Source organism: Vicugna pacos, chromosome 32 (genome assembly GCF_048564905.1).
Source record: "Vicugna pacos chromosome 32, VicPac4, whole genome shotgun sequence".
In the NCBI taxonomy this organism is placed as follows: Eukaryota; Metazoa; Chordata; class Mammalia; order Artiodactyla; family Camelidae; genus Vicugna; species Vicugna pacos.
Genome location: NC_133018.1, coordinates 7,186,165 through 7,207,219, shown reverse-complemented (window position 1 = coordinate 7,207,219; position 21,055 = coordinate 7,186,165). Strand labels below are relative to the sequence as shown.

General features: G+C 40.8%; 1 protein-coding gene across 1 annotated transcript in view; it reads right to left on the bottom strand.

The window, feature by feature from the left end:
• The window catches only part of PITPNB (phosphatidylinositol transfer protein beta), a 56,774-nt gene that overhangs the window by 27,325 nt on the left and 8,394 nt on the right, over positions 1-21,055 (bottom strand). Inside the window, exons 4-7 of the mRNA XM_031692640.2 lie at positions 11,801-11,892; positions 11,129-11,136; positions 10,542-10,616; positions 8,763-8,846 (exon numbers count right to left, since the gene is read on the bottom strand). Coding sequence (XP_031548500.1) covers positions 8,763-8,846; positions 10,542-10,616; positions 11,129-11,136; positions 11,801-11,892 — 259 coding nt within the window. The remainder of the gene's footprint in view (positions 1-8,762; positions 8,847-10,541; positions 10,617-11,128; positions 11,137-11,800; positions 11,893-21,055) is intronic.

Sequence of the window (21,055 nt, the reverse complement as noted above, 5' to 3'; positions counted from 1 at the left end):
GATTTCGCCTTCAGGCACAGCTGTCCCTAAGTCCCAGGACCCCATTTAACCCATTAGCACTAATTTAACAAAACTAAATAGGAAATAATTACAGGAAAAAAAATAAATTTTTTATAGCAAGAGCAAAATCTGATAAGCAGCATCATTCTTGCTACTATTTTTGGAAAACTTATTTATGTGCCAGGTACACACATTCCCCAGTTAACCCTTACAATCTTGGAACAAAGGTACGACCGTAGCCACTGGGGGTGAGGAAGTGAAATCTCTCACCCAAGTCTACCAGGGCTGAGCAGAAGAGCCGGGACTCAGATGCTGCTCTGTGGACCCCCAGGCACAATGGTACATTACTGCAAAAATGGAATGTGATTTATACTTTATCACTAGATAAGACTCAAGTACCTGAAAGGACCTCTGCTCCTCTCAGCCTAAAGAATATTCTTTAAGAAAGATTACACTGCCAGAATGAGCTTTTATAAGGAATACACTTTAAAAACTTGATTTGGAATTGTTTATACTAATTTCTTTAAAAATATCTGCCATCAGCTGCTCAAAAAAAAAAATTTCAAACTCTTAACCAATGTTTCCCCCACCCAGGAACTGGAGCAAGAACTCTTTACACCCGACCACCTTCACCACCACCCTCACTATACTTTTTTTACTTTGAAAACGTGGAAGAGGTTAGAAATAAATAGCAATAATGGGTTCTAGAGGAAAAAGTATTTTGTGTAACGTAAGCTCATACATGCAGATTTTTCAGAGAAATTTTAAAAATCCTTGCTTATTTCATGCTTGCTTAAATCTCAGCAATGTGTTTTTTTCCCCACAAGAGGGCACTGCCATCCAGCTATGCCTTCAAATACACAGGACATTTTCTAAATCCATCACTGGATGCAAGTCTTCTAAGTGTTCTGAAAGCACTTGACCATGTAAGGCAGCAGAATAAAGTGGGGAACACTTTCACATTTCTTTTTAGTAAGAACCACACTTACATTTATTTATATCTTCCTTGAGAATGGGGGGGAAAAGACCTCTGTAACTTACTACAAAAAGGATCTTACAGTGGTTTGCATCACAGCACAGCGAAGTGAGATGAGACAAGTCTTCGGCAAGTGGAAGTTTCTTTAGCAAAATCAAACCACTGCTACCTCAAAACCTGTACTTGAGTTGCTTTGGTTTGAGTTCAAGGAGGCTACTACTACAAGTTAGGAGCTTTATTTAATAAAGAGCTTTTGGAGCTCTTGCACAAACACCAGGGATAAATTACACCCTTTTAAGATAGAAATGAATGTCTAGGTTCATTCTAATGGCAGAAGGAAGAGGTGCTCTCGTAGACCGAGGGTCTGCCCCTGCCAAAGGGAACCGAAGAAGCCTCTGGCAGCCACAGGCTCTCCTCCCACTTGCTGGATCTCAGCCACAGACTTCTAATAAACAAAAGCTCTTTTCAGGGCTAAAGAACTGGGTAGCCACAGCCCTGGGAAGCAGAAAGCCCTTCTTAGGAAGAGGCAACAGTTGGAACAAAAGTAACATCTAAGATGCAGGAGTTTTTTTGAAAGCTGTGAGGGAAGGACCAGGAGCGGAGTCAGTGCTGACCACTTTGGGTTATCAGAGACAGAGCTTAATTTCAAAGATCTGTTAGGATGACCCCAAAGTCATTTCTGTAGCTCAAAAGCTAACAAACATTAACAATTTCATAAAGCCTGATCTAATATTTAAATTTTTCCAGTCAGATTTCACCATGTTTCTAATTTTAAAGAGAAAAAATATCTAATCTTATAAAGATTATTTAGAAAGTGTATTTTATGATTCTTACATTTCTTTAAAATTATGAAGTTTTTTTTTAAAGGCAGTGCAATAAAGCACATGCTGCCAAAGCTATCTACTCAAATGTATAACATCTGGACACAGTCTCACAGAATGTCTGATCAAAAGAAAAGATATGCCCGAATCCTTCCTAGAGCACAAGAAACAAGCACTGCTTAAAAGTGTGACCAAAATGTACATGCCTAAATAAATTAAACCAAGTCTCATCAGTGTTCCAAGGCTGACATTTAGCAAAAAGTATCTTTCAAAAGAGCAGTAACTTTAAGATACACATTGGTGGTTTAAAACAATGATAAAGTGCCACACTGTTCGACACTCAAATAATGAAATGGCATTCAAAGTGAAAATAGCTAAATGCACTGAAAGGCAAGTCTTTTTTTTTTTAAAGAGTTGTTATTACTAACATTCATTAGGTGCTTAATTTATTCCATGCACTGTTCTAAGTTCTTTACGTGTATTAAATCATTACCTTCACCACAATGTTATTATCCCAAATTTGTTAATGAGGAAAACTGAAACTCAAGAGAGCTTACATTAAAATGTACGGCTGGGACTTGAATCCAGGCAGCCTGGCTCCTGACCCCATGTACTTAATATTCTGCTATTCTGTTCCCAACCCTGGAGTGGAGGGTGCATTTTAGGTCTGAAGAAGGGACAGTCCCTGCTACAGAAGAACGAACTGGCATCCGGTTTGTGCTCTGGCTTGTGTGAATTGAGTTAATACAAGTCTGTGTCTGAGATACACCTTCAGCCCTGAGCTAGGATTTGAAAGGCAAAGGCCTCCACCTGGAAAGGCAGACAGAGGAAGGCAAGCCTTATATGTTCATTTCCAAAGGCAACCAAGATTTCAGAAAATCAGGTACAGCTTAGCATATTTCTGCTCGCAACTAAAATGGGACATTGTTCTGCCTACCAAAATATTCACCAAAGAAATGAACCATAACTGAAGATCAAATGGTCAATGCTAGAAAGAAGCAAAAAGTACAAACTTTAAAAACCAATTCATATTCCTGGACAGTACCATACTGGAAAAGATTACCATGGGCGAGCCCAACAGTCCCATTATGTCTTCGGATTCGCAATAAAGCACTGAACTCCAGTCTCCCATCTCCAGTTAGCCTTGGAACCTGGACTCTGCCGACACCCTGGAGCCCAGCGCTCCTCTCTGACAGTTGCAAGAAAAAAAGCTCTTTGGTGAAGGGATGCTCAACACCAGGAGACACACAGCAGCAACTGGGACAGACTTAACTCCAAGCCACTTAGAAACACTCTAACAAGTTCACTGTTTAAGAATCTTGCACTTTCTGCAGACAGATACAATTATTATTTTATCTGGAAAAATATTTACCACTCCAATAGTGCAAACAGCAAGTTCCAATAAATGTTTGCTAAATGAACATTAAAAAAATATGTGAGTGGTGTGCTCTAAGTAATCACACCAAAAGACATCTTAGGATCGCCAACCCTTTTATTCTATTGCACGTATGCAAATTTCCAAATATGCGGAAGGCGTGCAGTTACGGGAGAAGGTAACCAAGGCCACCGATGAACTGCTGGTCATTGAGGGCTAAGGGAGATGGACGGGAGAGCGGGAAGCTGCTTGTTTACTTTAAACAAATTAAGAACACTTTTAAGCAACATAACACAAAGGAAGAAACATCGTGAGATGTTCTAGAAAGGCAAAACTAAGTCAGCAGCCCTGCTTTTGAGTCCTGGCTCCCCTTCCACTGGTTATATGGCTTGTGGAGAGTTACAGCTCTTTCCTGAGCTCAAACTCCTTAACAGTATAAATAACAATTGCTGTGAATGTTTTGGACCATGGCCTCCAACTGAGATTCCTTCTGCTTCCGAAATCCTAGAAGAGTGCCCCCTCTACAGTCTTTACCACGGGGAGTACAGGAGAGCACTTCACAAGAGTAAGCAGGGACCACCTGGAGAGCTGGACAGAGACCAGAGCCCCCAAGGTTCTGACCCGGGAGGGGGCCAAGAATATGCATTTCTAACAAGCTGCCCAGAGGCAAACCTTGCTTGAATGAAAAGGGTTTTGGCCCGAATCCTTAGCTAAGGTTCAGACCTAGCTAAGGTTCTGAGAGGCAAGCTTAGGAGTTAGCCACAATGCTCCCCAGAGGGCCTCAGCAGCCCTAAAAGCAGCTCGTGACCTCCAAAAAACGTTCAGAGAACTAGACCAGTGGGCAGAACCAGCCACAACTGAGATCCACACATGTTCAGAACAGCCTCATGGCCATGGTGGGCATGTTCTACAAAGGAGCCCAAACAAGGGGTGGGGGTGAGGGGCTGCCTCAGTGGGCTGGGGTGGAGCAGAGGTGATTCTAGGCACCACAAGGGGGAGTGAACTTTATCAGCAGCCCCAGCCTCTCACCTGGGAGCACCCATGTCCCTTGGGGTATCAAGGAAAGAAGTGTGACAAGTGATTGGAGCCACACTTTGCTCCAGGAGCGCCTGCTGAAAAAGCTGCTCACAAGTATTCTGTTGGAAACCGGTGGCACAGAGCTGTCCAGAGTCCAACCTGAGGACCACAGCCCTGAGAAGGTTTGGCTACTGGGGCAGGCGTCAGGGCTGCAGGGCACAGGTCTGAGCCCACAGTGTCAGACACTCCCTCTCCACCACTTCTGGGGCGGCAGGGATTTGCAAATGCAGAGAGGCACCAGAAAAAAGGACTTGGGGCAAATATGACATAGCAATTATGGCAACTATACTCATGGGCAGGTAAAGATGAGGGCATGGGAGTAACAACTGGGGCAGAGGGGGGTTTAAAAAGGACAAAAGAAGGAAGAGAGATGAATGAAATCTGCGCTTGGGCTCAGGAGCACGAGCTTACTGAGATGTCCACGACAAAAGGGCAATGAAGGACCTTATCATTCTGAGCATACCCTGCACATCCTATCTGTGACCCAGAAGCAATATGGCATGTGAGTTTCTAGCTTGTGTCTCTTCCTTTTACTGAAACACCAGTGAAACCCCAGTAAGGTTACAAAACTGGGCAACTCTTGATTTAGAAATGCCTCATCTGGGAAACATCTTTTATGTCTAATTAATACACTCCAACATGGTGAAACATGAGGGGAAAAAATTCATTCTCTCTTTAAACTTGCTGCATTGTAATTTGGAATAGATCTGTATTTTTGAACTATATTTCCCAAAGAAATTAATACTTTTACACCATTAATATTTGCTTATTACTGACTTCTAAAAAACAGATGTTAGGCTATATACCATTTTTAGAACTGTGAGCCTCAAAAATATGAGTTGAACATTATTTCTATAAAAAACTGGAAATTATAAAAATAAAGCCCTACGGCATATGCTAAGCAGCAGCATATACTACAGAGGAAGGCTGGTACAATCCTCTCTGGTTAAACATAAATATCTAAAAATGTGGTTCCAATTTCTTTCTCTCTCTCTTTTTAAACCATGCTCATTTTCTTTCAAATTACTTCCAAAAACGAAGGTCTCTCTGATGTTAATCATGTGTACACTTCGGCTTACACTTTAAAGAGTCTTCCTCTCCTGGGAAGTGACTTTTGTATACAAATCCTGGAAAGCTACTTAGACAAAGTGCTGGAGATGATTAAAAGGGGCCAGATTCAAATTTATACCTTAAAAAAAAGCAGAAGCAGATGTCAACTGACTCGTTTGTGTATATTCTGGAAATGAGTTGAAGATTTGCATGTGCATTTCATCAGGACGTTTAAAGAAGTCTCCACTTTTTACTGCGGCTGTGTATCAGGGACAACTTGAGAAACTAAAAATACTTTGAAACTTACATTCTGACGTTTTATGCTGGATACCTTGATTCGTCCTTACAATCTGATCTAAAACACTTTTTACTCTGACAGAGGCATCCACTCATTTAGAAACGACAGCTTTTAGAACTGAAGACACATCACATATACTTTATGATCTAAGATTAGTAAAGGAAGAACTAAAGTAGCATTTGTTCATTTAATATTTAAATAGCAAAAACTTAATTTCCTCCACCCCCTCCACTGCCCCCCCCTTTTAACACCACAGAGGAAACAAAGCTGCAAATTCTTTTTGACCCACCAAACTTTACTGAAAAGTGCACTGAATATCAGACATTGAGCATCTTGCTGAGTCCTAGAAACAGAGAGATGATATACATACAGTACAATCTGGGCCCCCAAGGGACACCCAATTTGACTGAGGAAGGCTTTTCAGGAGCAGTACTTGGGTTATATTTGCAATGGGGTAGGGGGAGGAGGCCGAGAGGAGGGAGGAGATGTGGGGGCAGGACTATGTCCTGCAGGAACACAGGGTGCTCTGCTCAGTCCCTGCTAGAATGCCCAGCAGAAGAAGCCTTCCTTCCCAAAGGATGTAATGTCTTAGTGCTTCACTCCAATGCCTCCTTCCACTGAAACAGGAAATCTGTTTTGCATGTGGCCAAAAGAAACTGGATGAGACCATTTATGCAGAAATCCCAGACTGCTCAGCTTGTTTCATGAGGCAGTGATGAAGCTTCTAGAAAATTATAGAGGCTAATAGTCCTACTCAGACTTCTCATAAGTCACCAATGAAAAAACCAAGCAACAAGTAAATGTATGTATGATTTCTACAGCACATTACTCTGTGACCCTGAGTCACACTGACAGATTCTTACAACTCCCTGTTCCTAGAGTTACTTTGACAATGTCATCCTTCAATTATGTAAATATGTCAAAGCATCCACCCAAGTACTCAGTTACACTGTGGGTCTAATCACGTTGAAGTACAGTTCATAAGTATGACCAAAACCCAGCAAGCCCACAGCGAGAGCAGCATACAAGCTGTCTGACACCAGCAACCAGCAGAGAGAGTAAAACACTCAAAATAGTCAACAGTTACTCTGAACTAAAATGTTCAGGCTGTGTTTGTATTAAATTCATCTGCAGTGACAGAAACCCCCCACCAGGTGGAGTTCAAAGATTCAAGCTCCACCTCTAACTTCTTGGTTGTTTAACTCCAACCATTTCACATCTGTCCTCATTTGGGAGACTTGGCTACTTAATCCTCTCAAAATTACTAATCAACTGTTTTTATTTCTTTCAAAGTAAGTAATATGCAGAACATAAATTCAACCAGGAAAGATATTTTAAGAAAAATTAGCTCATTCAAAAAAAAAACCAGTTCATTAAAAATAAAATGAAAAGCAATGAATTAAGTCAGATAAGACTAAAACCTCCAAGAGTTAAGATGCGAGACTGAACTTAGAGACCATCAAAACTTCAGGTCTCCCTGCTGAAAGCCACCTCATTGGTCCATTTCCCAGTTACCAAGCTCCCAATTCTAGAGTCACTTTAATCCTCAAAGAGCAAGTTTTAGGTACTAAAACTGGCCAGTGGTATGGCAGATGTATCCTAAGATGAGCACGCCCACCCCTATGAGTCATAATTTCGTGTAACAGGTGGAACCTGTGACTTGCTTCCAACCAAAGGACTACGGCAATGGTGATGGGCTGTCATTCCTTTGATTAGGACACATTACACAGCCACTACATTTCCGATCTGTCACGCAGCAACGGAGAACCAACACACTTAGTGAGGAGAGGATGTCCCTGCAGTCCACTGTGCAATCTCTGCCAGAACTCAACTCTTCTTCCCAGCCTCCCAGCCACCAGCTTTCCCCATATGCCGAGGAATCACTGTCACCACCGTCTTACACACGCTTCACTGTCTATACATAAGAAAATGCATGCGTATAGTTACATTTTTCTCCTTTCTACAGCAGTACAGATGGAACCATATTATACATGTTATTCATATTCTTCCCTCCACATTATCTTGGGAAGGAGTCCCTAGCTGTACAGAGCTCACTCCCTTCTGATGACTGCACTAAACTCCATCATAAAGGGTGAACCACAATATTTTCTATCAGTTCCGCATCAATGGAGAAACATTTAAGACTTCCGACTGTTTCCTTATAAAAATCTTATGTGTATGCATCTGGCATTTCACACTGAGTAGGACCAATTCCTGGAGGTGGACTTCTCCTGGGTCAGAGGGCATGAGCACCTGCAATTCTGCTAGTGGTTGGGGACTTCTGTTTCAGAAAGCTTACCTTTCAATTTCAACAGCAAAACCAGACATTTACTATTTGGGTTACTTCTGTTCAGCTTACAACACTGCTTAAGTTCAAGGGATGAGCACCAAAAATGAAATGGGAATGGATACTAAGTGAGCATGTCCTGCTTTTCCACAACAAAACCAGGGTGCCACTCTGAATCCAAAGCTTTAGTTCTCAAGACTCGCAGTAAGAGGAACCCTGGTTGTTTTAACATGTGTAGAACGTCCACAACTGTGCCCCACATACTACAAGGACTGAGTTAATATTTACAAACTGAAGTAAAGTAATAACAAGGGTCTTAATTGGCAGGGAGCAGACAGTGAGGAATGAGGGTCCTTACTTTTGGTCCTTACTTTTTTAATTAGGTCAAAAGCCTCGTGTACAAATATTTACATCTAGTAAGACTCAAAAAAGAAAGCTATACACTGTTTAACTGGGATATTCTACCATCAACCATGTTCCACAAATGACAACTTTAGCTCCGAATTACTGAAAATTTGTATGTAGTAAGTTTTTGCTTTCTTAATTAGACTTTAAATGTAGAAGGGACTCATTATTCAAAGCTCAAGGGAGAATTCTTGTCTAAAATAATTTTAGATTCTTTCCCCCAATGAAAACAAACCCCTATGCATCCAGGTACACTGGAATTTCTCAAATGGATCATTAGTGCAAAGGTAAAATCTGCACAAAGAACAGATCACCTTCTCTCCTACTCTGATCTCTTTTGCTGCATCTAGACAAACCGAAGGCTCCAGGCCTAGCTCAATGTAAAAAGGTAGGCCATACAAGAAAAAAAAATAAAATAATTTTTAGATATAAGAGGCAACAGGTTAAAATATCCAGTTGTACATAGTACTTACTGCTGGTTCAACTTGACTTCGATCTGCAATATCTATGTGGACAATTTCAACAGTTTTCCACATGTTTGGATCTAAACCGTGTACCTATAAGTGACAGAGAAAAGAAACAAAGCAAGCTGTAGACTCCTGTTAGGCAAACCACCACACGTACATATATAATCTTCATCTCAAGTCTCTCAGAGCACATTATGAGGAATAAAAAAATCCAAATTGCTATTTCATTAAATTAGCTTTCTGAAAGCTGGAGGGATCTAGAAATCTTTTGCCCCTGTAACCTCAAATATTAAGTGAGGGTGGGAGGTGGGCAGAGGGGGAGAGAGCAGAGATGATGCTGCCAAAGTATCAGACATCTGTCACCATTACTTTCTGGTAGCCCGTAGAAATGGTTTATCAAAAACTGTGCCTGACCTATGTTTAACCCAAATGATATATGACCAAAGTCCTTGTGACCTCTAAGTCCTAGATAAATAGCAGGTGACATTATAATTAGATTTCAAGAAGCTGCCCTGTATGGTCTAAAATGTCTCCTGAATTTGATTATCCTAAAGCTATTCAGCTTCAATATATCAACTCCTGGATACTTCACGTTGTTTCATGTTGTTCAATCATTTATTTCTGAAACTACATCTATGAACCCACTAAGAATTGTTTAAAACTGGCCACAGATATGCCCATCTGAAAGCTGAAACCAGTAAATTAAATCACACAGACTAAAGCATACCAAACCACCTCATTTAGACCCTAAATTTTAGAGCTACGATGAAAAAACATGAAAAGTCAAATGATTATCTTGAAGAAAAACTGAAGCCAAATATTACAAATTGTAATTCAAAAGTTCACACAACATTGTAAAATGACTATAACTCAATAAAAAAATGTTGGGAAAAAAAAGTTCATATTGACTGGCACCAATAACATAAAAGCAGAGGAAGAACAGAATCTACCACAATTACCATAAACTTACTTTCCTGTGACTGCCTATATGGTTGGAAGAGTAGTTCTCAAACTGGAGTGTGCACCAGAGAACAGACTGCTGGGTCCCACCCCTGAAGATTCTGATTCAGCAGGTATGAGGTGGGGCCTGAGCACGTGCATTTCTAACACGTTCCCAGATGCTGCTGCTCCAGGGACCACACCACCGGGCCAGGGCAGCGACCTGTACCAGATGCCCTCCCAAGGTCCCTGCCAAACCTCACCAAACGTTAATGGCTACACTGAGTCTTAACTGATTTTTTTTTTGAAATTTACTTCAGGGATAAATACGCACCAATTTGTAAAAGCCAGGAGCCTGTCAACATTTTTGTAAATTATTCAAAACACATTCTCCCTCCTGCCTTTTGGCTGTTTCTCTGAAATCAGATCCTGTATCCCAGCAAAGTGGAACGGATGTGAAAATTAAAGCAATCAGTTCTGCTGTGTAGAGCAGCTCTGGCAAATACACAGATGAAAAGATGAAAAAAGTTTTTAATTAATGGCTAAAATTAGCTCAAGGATTATCTGTGAATTTTGTTTATCCAGGCTCTCCCTGTCCCAGATAGAGAGCTGCTGATAAAAACAGCGACCTCACCCAAATCCACTCACACACCAAAGCAAGAGGACTGACAGGGGAGTCCCATTGGTCTCTGACTGCATGCTCGCCTCACTGCCATCTGCCACACAGCCCAGTGTGGCCAGGTGCTAATCGAACCTCAGGTGGCATCACTTTGGTGATGGCAAAATGGACTACAGTATTCCCACTTCCAAGGGCTTCTACGCTGAAAGCCCAGAGTCAAAACTTACATTTTCTAATGTTCCCAAGTCTGGTTTGTGCCATGTTTCAATTTTAATGAAGAAATCATCTTTCATATATTCATTCTGCAGAAAACACAACAGCAAAATGACAGTGATCTTTCACCGGTTCTGTGGGGTTCATGTCTGCAGGAGCTTTCCCCAGCACAGGCATCCATAATCTGACTCCGTAAGACTGATCCTCAAGTGACAAAGAATCATTAGCCACCGATTTTTACAGACTTGTCAGGCAAACCAATTGCTGCATGCTTTTAAATAATTTAAAACAACCCTGCTTGTCATGCAGCGTGCAGGGCTAATATTACAGAAGCTGTGAGGTTTGGTGAGCGTATTTGGCATTCAAAGGAAGTAGCAGAAGCAAAGTAAAGTCAATAGGGAGATGCTGAGCCACGGAGGGAAAAAGCCCATTAAAACAGTGGAGCACGTGGAGGAGTGTGAGCTGGTGCAAGGAGCACGGACAGGGAGCCATGCAGTGGTGGGCAGTTTTAAGAAAAAAGCAAGAAACAGTTGGAAATAATTACTATGTGAGGCAAATTTTAAAGACGAAGGGTATGTGACATAAAAATAGTTTTACTCACCGTTACAACTGAGGCATAACGAACAGGCAGGCAACAAAAGGGGAAAAATTTCAGAATGTTAATCGGAGCCCAAACAGTCTGCCACAATATTAATAATGTCACAAAGATTAAACTACCTGCCAACACAGAACATTTGGTTTGTATCTACAAAACACAGAATTTACACAAGTGACACTACAGACTAGACTATGGAGTCGATAATCTAATTTTAAAACAACAGTAAAAGGAATAAAGTCGCAAAAGCAAAACATCATTTAAAAAGCTAACTTTAACAAACAGAAAACCGTGTCAGAAGTCTGTCTGTCATACTGCTCCTCTACTACGTGGCCATGTAAGTAAAATACTGTCGAAGCTACATCAAATGACACTTCTGAGTAAGGATGACCTTTCTTTAAGGTTTGTTTTCCTTTGATTTGCTCTCCCGTGGAGTCTGCTTGGTCAACGAGGACCTCAAGGTGGCTGTCATCTGGGCATGAACCTGTGCCCCTGACAAAGGCCTGGGGGAGGGACCTGATGCAGCCTCTCCTTGGCCATCGCTCGTGCAGTGACGACCTGAGGACCCACAGAAGGCCTTGCTTGGTGCCACCCTTCTCTAAGGCGTGGGCACTAGAGTCCCTCTCCCGGTCAGCAGCAGGGTCAAGGGGGGAAGCGGCTTCTGGGAACCAGACTTACTTGTTCTACAGTAGGGGTATGCGTTCCAGGCTTTCTCGTGAAAGACCAAGGAGCCCTCAGGAGCAATCATCCTCACGAATGCAGGAACTTTGCTGTGAGGAGAGAAATACTGGATATATTTTCAACAGCACCATCATCTCTGTTGGCTTTTTATCAGACTGCTTCAAAGAGTACTCAAGTATAAAAGTAAAAATAACAAAAGTGATTAAGACTATGTTTAACCATAGAGAAGACTGTTTTTCTAAAGAGAAGCAATTCTTTCTCATGGGCTTCTGACCTACTCCCCTAATATGAAATCTAAGGGTTAACCGAAGCCATTCAACCTGTGCATAATACAGCACAGAAGTTCTCTCCTGTAGTTCAAAAAAGACCACACTACGCTGTACCTGAACGCAGTAAAGATCCCTAGAATAAGGTAATGACTCTGAATAAAAGTCTCAACACATTTTACAGATTAAACCTAAAGAAAAATGATAATGTGAAGGAACCATGTAGAAAATAAGATCTTAAAACATATCCAGGTATAAAATTCTGTAGACTCGGAAAACGAATTATCAACTGCTGCCTCAAGTATGGTGGGAGGAGAGAGTTAAACACATAATTAATACATGATGAGCTTGTGCAAATAATCAGAAAAGATCCCAACAGATAAACAGGCAGAGGACATCCACGGACACACCACAAACAGAAAACACAACCAGTTATCAAACAACTGGAAAATCAGTCTTATCAGTCTTCAAAAAAGGGCAAATGAAATGACCATTTGCTGAGAGGAGCCTGCAGTGAAGAAAGCAGCTTCACCTGCACAGGCTTTTCACAGACTGGATTCAAACCCCAGCATCACCACTGAGAAGCTGTGTGGCCCTGGGCATAGTGCTTGGCCCTCTGAACTTCCTCATGTGATGAATGGAGCTCACCTTACCTACTCTGCAGGGTCACTGAGAGGACTCAACGACAGTGTCTGTGAGGTGTTCAGCACACTGTGTGGTACAACGCGAGCTCAATAAATGGCAGTCACTGCTTTTTCAATATAAGCTGACGTGCAGCTGAGTACTTTGACATGCCTTTCTTCCCTTTAATCCCCCAATAACACTGAGAGTTAAGCATTAACTCATTTCTCGTAACCAGCATTTAAGTTTCTATGTAACTGTATGTCAAAGTGATATCCTCCAACTAGAAGCCCTATATAATTTTTCCCATAGCAGAGGTGCTGAGAACTTTCAAGCACAACTTAATTTCCTAAACTAAGAGAAAGAACAAACTAAAGACACGTGAGACCCACAGAGGACTCCTAGCCCCACAGGAAGATTGAGCAGTTGACCAGAGACATTCCTCCGTTGAATTTTGGAGCCTAATTAAGCAAGGTAGATGTAACGAACCCCACACTGGCCAGAGAGCTGTGCAGCCACAGAAAAGCAGCGTGGCCGGCCCTGCCCCTCTCTCCCCAGCACACAAGAATGGGTACACAGATGGAGCTTCCACTACTGTGGCAAATTAGATCAATGGAAAAGAAGGTGAAGCACTGCTGTCACATATGGCAGTAGGAGCAAGATTCTGGGGGCACACACCTGTGCCTTTACAGCCTTGAAAGATAATAATCAAGGAGGGCTAATTCTTCGAGCACTTAATTCTTTGGAAATCTTGGGAAATTCATGCAAAAGGGTATAACTTCAGAAAAATGAAGCCATGATAAATGAAAATAACATCACATTAAAGGCCAAAGAATATCTAAAAGTCCGAATTATTTTTTCCATTGCTGAAGAACTGAAACCAAAATCCCTTTAAATGTGGGAGAGGTCTCATCAGGGTATAATGTACTACATGTGGGTAATTTTTTTAAACACAAGCTACAAGATTACCTGTCCATCTGAAAGTATGACAGATTATCAATGGTTCATTTGGTCAACTTAGAAAAAGCAGGAGAAAAACAGCTGTGCATCAGCTCAAAAACATATTTTAACTAACCCATGTATTCCTATAGAGCCCAACACTTTAAAAACTTTAATATTCACCAAAAGTTCTAAAACTTGCTAACACAAACAGAAGAAAATGGGCAGTCACTGAAGTCCAGCAAGAGCCAGAGCCGTAAGAAAGCTCTCGGACTTCTTCATCTTGCTTCCAGATGCCTGTTACTCCCATGGTGTCTTTTCTACCATGTGATTCCAACAGTTCATTTTATGTTTTGACTTAGTGAAGAATGACCAAACCTTTGAGCAAGCTGTGTTTGAAATTTACTGGCTTTTTATGTTTAACACAAGGACATTAACAAACACATCTCTCCTCAATGAATTTAAGTAAGAGATTAAACTTAGGTAAAATGTATAAATGGAAATTGAATTTCAATTCTACTTTAAAGGAGAGGAATTTTCATTGATGGCAACTTAAATATATTCCTAACAAGGCAGTTCAAGTATGCCATTTGTGCACAACTGAAAGCACATACATTGTTCTCACCTCAGTATCACTTAGGAAGTCACTTTAGTAACAAGCAGGAAATTCTGTTTTGGAAGCTTAGAGTCTTGGAAAAGGGACAAATATTAACTGAATTAACAAAATGGAGTTAGACCTTCAAAAACAAACAAATTAAAAAGGATATTCCTCCTCTTATACTCCCAAAATATTCACCAAATGTTGCCCTTTCATGATAAACCAACACTCATGACAGTGTTAACCTCAAGGTAAACCTCAAGGTAGATTTCAGCTGCTTAAAAGTCAGTCATAGCATAAGGTCCAAAAACACAAAGGTTCTTTGCCAATACACAACTCTTCCCCCAAGCCATCTCTGAATGTACAGTAAGAATATTTAACTTTACGGTAAAATTCAGCTGAAGTGTTCTATTTATTGTGTTGCGAGGAGACAGTATTAAGAGCTAATCTCAGTATACCAATGGTTGTGAACTTATCTGCAGTGAGACAACTGTCACTGTGGTAGAGGGAAATAAAGGGCTTATAAGGTTGAAAAGACACATAATAAATGACCACACCGTACCCTGAACTCCTGATGTAGGAACAGCCTTTTTTTTTCAATCCTGCTCCTGAGATAAATAATACCTTGGCAAATCATTTCAAACTGCACTTTTCCCAATGAAATGTTTACATCTTCTTGTCGACAAAATGAACAAAACTGTTCAAAGTTCCATTTTGCCATCCTTCTCCATCCTACAGTGGATAAATATCAAAATGTAGAAAAATACAGGGAAGAATTTAAAAACCACATTAATTTGCCATAAATAAAGGAAGTAAACTTTCATTTTATAGCCAACTGAAATACACCTTAAATACTTCGGGGACCTCATTCATTCAACCACTCAAGTATTACTGACTTCCATTGTGCCAGGGGCCATGGAAATAATGGTGTGCAATCAGGGACAATTCCCACCCAGAGCTCACCTTCCAGGGAGAGCAGCAGAAAACAGATCAGCAAACAACAAAGGGAAAAGAGAATTCCCTTTCCTGGAGTGCTGTGAGGTTAAGGAACAGGGCAATGGGCAAGTGAGCACCTGGGGCAACGGGCTCAGAAAGGCCTCCCCAAGGAAGTGACACTACAGGGGGGATCTGAGGGTGCAGAGGCCCAGCTACACAAAGAGACAGCGAATGACACAGCAGATGGAGGGAATGGTGTGACCAGAGGTCCTAAGATAGCAGAAGATGTGGCCTGCGTGGGCCACTCAGAGGCCTGAGCAAAGCAAACTGTAGTGACCTGAGGACGGAGGGACACAGGATGAGGATGGTGCGGGAGGGGGTGGAAATGACATAACCTGGTTTCAGCTATAAGACTGCTCTGGTTTTGTGCAGAAAATTACAGAGTGGGCAAGAACGGATGGCAGCAAACGTTGACTAAAAATGGATTACAGATCTCAATGAAAGAGCTAAAACTACAGTTTTTAGGAAAAAAGGTAGATGTAAATCTTTGTGACCATAGACTGGGCAATGGTTTCTTAGATATGTGTAACACAAAAAGCATAAACAGCAAAAGAAAAAAACAGGTAAGCTGAACTTCAAAACTGTAAGATTTTCAAGCTTCAAAGGATACAAAAAAAAAATGAAAAGACAACTCACAAGTGGGAGGAAAATTATAAATCATATATCTGACAGGAGACCAGCACCCAGGATTTACAGCAAAAAGTCAACCCAATTAAAACATGGGTAAAAGATTTGAACAGAATCTCCAAAAATCTACAAATGACCGATACACACATGAAAAGATGCTCAACACTATTAGTCAGCAGGGAAATGCAAATCAAAACCACAGTGAGACACCATCTCACACTCCCCTCACCTGCCCTTCCTCTGAAAAAACAAACGAAAAAACACCCGAAAGTAACAAGTGTTGGCAGCCATGTGGAGAAATTGGAGCCTTTGTACACTCCAGGTGGGAAGGTACAATGGTGCAGTCACTTTGGAAAACAGTCTGGCAGTTCTTTAAAAAGTGAGGAGTTACCATACGGCCCAGCAATTCCGACTGTAGGTATGTGTACATGTGTATATATATATACCCAAGAGAAATGAAAACACATCCACAGAGAAACTTGTACAGAAATGTTCACGGCAGCATTATTTAAAAAGAATGAACGGCAAGACGTCAGTCTAGAGGCAACTGGAAGTTTAAGAGAGAACAGAAGTTGCATTAATGGAGCAGTGATACAGGTGGAAGAAAGCAGGAAGAGATATAGGGGAACAAAAATTACAAAATGACTTACAATCCTCTCATTTGTAGGAAAGAAGTAAAATAACCAGACACAAACTGAGTAGCTTCCAGAACGTGTAACAAGACTCTAAAATTCAAGAGAATTATTCAAAAAAAAAGAAGAGAGAGAAAGAAGTATTTTTCACATAACAAAAGGAGAACAGGAATGAGAAATAAAATGCAGCATGAAAAAACAATATATTTCAGAAGATGTCTGACATTCTTCTGAAATACAGTAACTCCTGATTTAGAAAACTTTGAACTGTGCAAAACTTAAGACTAGGAACCATACACAAAGAAAAAATTAGGCGCTGATGGCTAATTCTCGAGTGAAGAACGGATTACTCTATTCAGCTGATATCTACTAATTTCTTACACTTAGCGATGCTCGTCTCTGTGAAGCAACATACATAGTCAATCTCTACATTCTCAGATGATTTAAACTTCCTCATTTTTAAACACGAACATAAGTTCTTGGCAAATGACTCTTTTTGCTTACAAAAATGAGCTCTTAACTTGAACCACATGAAATTTTTAAGCAATGATTTTCAATAAAACTTCTGTTTCAACCTTTGGGGAACAAAGCCATTCTGGAGTTGGCAAAGCTTTATGAATTCTCCATCATCCAGGACTGACTGAAGTTGGCTAGGGTATAATGCTTATGAGGAACAAAAAACAGTAAAGCTGATTTTCCCCAAGAAGGAAGAGACCAAAAGTACTGGTCAGTGTGTGTCTATGAGGTCTCGGGAGAACTCTTAAGTTTTTCTCTGAAACACCATCTCAAAAGCTGCAACACATTTCCTTGCCCTGCTTCAAAATTCTTTGCCTGATGAACTCTGTCCTCCTTCCCCACCATCCACTCTTAAGTGTATATTAACCAACTTAAGGAAATGTACTCACACTTTTGTGGTAAATGGGGTACACAAGACAAATATGTATGTATATAGAAATACATGATTAGGTGTGAAGCTGAGAAGATACAGTGATGGTGTTTAGGGAAGAAGGATGAATATGAATGAAAGCCATCAAGGGATGGCTCTGCATAGGACAGATCTGAGCTGTGCGCAAGAACCCCAGCAGGTTACGAGCAACCCAACATCAGAAGAAAGAGCTCAAGACGCTGAACAGGTCACTTCTAGAGGACAATGAAGAGCCGGGCTTGCTCAGGGCCAATGGTTTTCACTCTGGACAGAATTATAACAACTGGAGATACATGGGTAATCGTGGATAAGTAGCTTGTTAAGTTCAACTTTATTTTGGAAAAAGACTTGAGACTCATGAGGAAATGGGATGTGCTGAAATCCCTGGTCTTGGAAGAATGCTCTGTAAATTCTTCTGGAGTTCAGTTTAGGAAATGGAAAGTATTTGGACCCTCCCACAGGGCTCAGCAGTAAAGCAAAGTGATAAAGAGGGTACCTTCCGAGTCACAACACCTGCCCGGGTTCACGGCCTAACTCTGCCACCAAAGGGCAGTGACACATGGGCCCGTGACACATGGGCCCGCTGCTGAAACCTTAATTACTGGGTCCTAGTTTCCTCCCTAGAAAAGGTTGCTGTGGGAAAAGAATAAGCTCCCATCCACAGCACCTGTAGTGACAACACACAGTAAGTACTAGGTCCTCTGCTTAAAATTATAGCAGGTGACAACTCACTGTAAGTTATCAAAGGAAATGGAAAGAACCTCATTATCCTGTAAGACTACTACCTGAGATTCAAAGAAACCAGACATTTGAAATGTCCCTTGTGATGATCACTAAATTTTGAATGTTTTAATACCTGGTCAAGATTGTTTCTCAATCTTCTGGCTGTGATTAAGTGCGTGTATCTTACCAGTGCACACAGCACTATAGGTTCCCCAACAGAATAAATGTTGGACAGGGATCATATATTAACTGGACACAAATGTAACTCCCTCTGGGAGAGCTCTAGAACCCTAGGACCTGCAGGTATGTCCTGAGCCTGCTGAACTGATGCCCCTGCTGGACACTGAGGTGTGATGGGGCTGAACTGCCAGCCCTGGGCCATGACCGCAGTATTTCCTATGGGACAGTGAAGGCCTCGGCACCTGCTGCTAAATGACTCTTTGCCCTTCCATAATATAGTCCTCCTGTGGCTGCTGTGCCTTCACTGTGACAGTGATGACTCTGAGTGTGGACATTTGACTGCCTTTGCCCCATGACAGGCTCCTCCAACCCCAGGACCACAGAGACAGTTGGTCCCTGTTTTGTCTTTATTAATGGACAGGTTTTTGGTTGTTTTTCATCACGGTCAGAGTAGCCACTATCTGCCACACTGCCTGAGGTCCACTATTGCCACCTCCTTTCCCCTCTCCCGTGTCGTGCCGCTCCATGCTTCCACCCACAACTGCCATCCTGTGCGACAAGGTCAGCCTCCTGTGAGCATCAAACAGCCCTCACCATCTGAACAGACCCCGACTCTCCCTTCTCATGGGACACGTGTGCTCAACAGTGCAGGCCCTTGGAACTCTATTTGTGACCAAAAGAGCCTGGGATCAGAAATCAGAGAATCCAGGCTCAGTCACCATTCTGCCACTTACTAGCTTCATGACTTTGAGTAAATATGAAACTTTGCGTCCTCTTATGTACCATGTGCATACCGTCTATTTCTCAGGACTGCAATGAGGAAGAAATGAGTGCAGGTAAGGGTGAAATCAAAGGGTACTGTGGAATGATTTCACTCCTTCCAGGAATGAAGAAGCAGTTCCAAAAGCTGGAGTGTGCTGGGAGGCTGGGCTCCAGAGCCAAGGCTTTCCTTTATTTAATCCACTAAAAAGTCTGAAAGGAATTCTGAACCTCATCCCAGTAAGCTCTCCAGAACAATAATCTCTCCAGCACTAACCATATTTATACAGCCCTCCTGAACTTAAAAGATCCCTTATTTATGGCTGGAGTGAAATCAAATGTTTCAAAAAAAAATATTTACCATTCTTTTTTTCTCATTAAACAAAAACACAAAAGAGTAAAAAATACTTAAATCACCCATGATTCCACTTCCAAGGAAAAAACATTCTCAACATTTTAATGAATCTTTTCCCAAGTGCTTTTCTAATTTTTAAAATTATATACAGCGTCCCTTGTGATGATGATGTATTATTTATGTACGAGTTTAGCAACTGGTCTTTCCCATGCAATAATATAGCAAACATTTCTCCAGTATTCCAACGCTTAGTTTTCAAATGAAGGGTATTTTGAATCTACTTATTCACATATAGACATCACAGATCAGCAGAAAATTTTATATATCAAACTTTTTGGTTTATTTTAGAACCCCCCGAGAGTTCCATGTTTATAATAAAGCGAGTTTTATGTATTGGTAATATGCAATTAATGAGTAACTGTAAAATGCTAGAAAAATAAAGCTGAGTATATGTAAGTAAATGCAGCAACATATTATATAGATTATACCATCTAAAATGCCAAAGTTTTCTCTCAAATGGCACATTTTTAGATATACTTAGGGTGCCAACAAATTAATAGAAACAATGAATAACAGTCTCTTGATGTAATTGATTAATCAAAGCTATTGCCTTCATTCAACCTGCATCAGAGACAAAGAAACGCTGTGTTCTAAGAGAAAACAACACTAAAATGTAAGGTTCTGTAAAGTGATGACCTACTTTATACTCATGTGTCACTATAAACCAAGCAGTAGCCTTAAACCGAGAAAGTATGAAAAATAGTGATCATCACAGCTTACGTACCACTTGAAAAAGCTCTACAAAACACCAGTGTTATTTGATTATGTGATGTGAAGAGAAAAAAAGCCAAGTGCAGGGCAGATTCCCTCCCACCTTTACAAAACCGGGGATGCTACTGACAAAACAGACTTTTTAAATAAAATAGACTCTTAAAAACCATCACTGATCTCTTGCCCTTAGATAAATATTGGTGTGCATTTTCTATTTTAAAATATTTATGCCAAAGGCAGAGGTGAGACTGTCAAACTTAGGAAAATGTGCAAAGGAATTTCTACAAATCAAAGAGGTTAAAACAATGAACAAATGATTTGAACAGTCAAGTCACACAAGAAATTCAAATGGTCAATTATTATGAAGACATTCAACTTCACTAATAAATACAAATTTGAACAAGAGGCTATTTTCTGTGCATAAAATTGGCAAAAATTAAAAAGAGAAAAATATGGGAAAATGAATACTCTCAGACTCTTGGAGGGAAATGTGGCAATAATATCAAAATTTTAAATAAGTATGGCCGTTCAGCAATCCTCCTATAATAGATTCCTCCGGGAGAAATAGTAACCTAAGCATAAAGGCTTATCTACAGCCATGTTCATAGAAACAGTATCTGTAACAGACAAAGAGGAAAATACTGAAAACCTTCAAATCAACCTTATCACTTAGAGAATGGTTACATAAACTATGCTTATGTCCACACTAAGAAATTTTACTCAGCCTTAAAAAGAATGGAAAGGGCATTAACTAATAACACAAAAGAATGTTTGTGATACATCACTGCATGAAAATTAAAACAAAGTGCAGAACCGTATGTATGGTATGACCTTATCTGTTGTGAAGACAAATGATACAA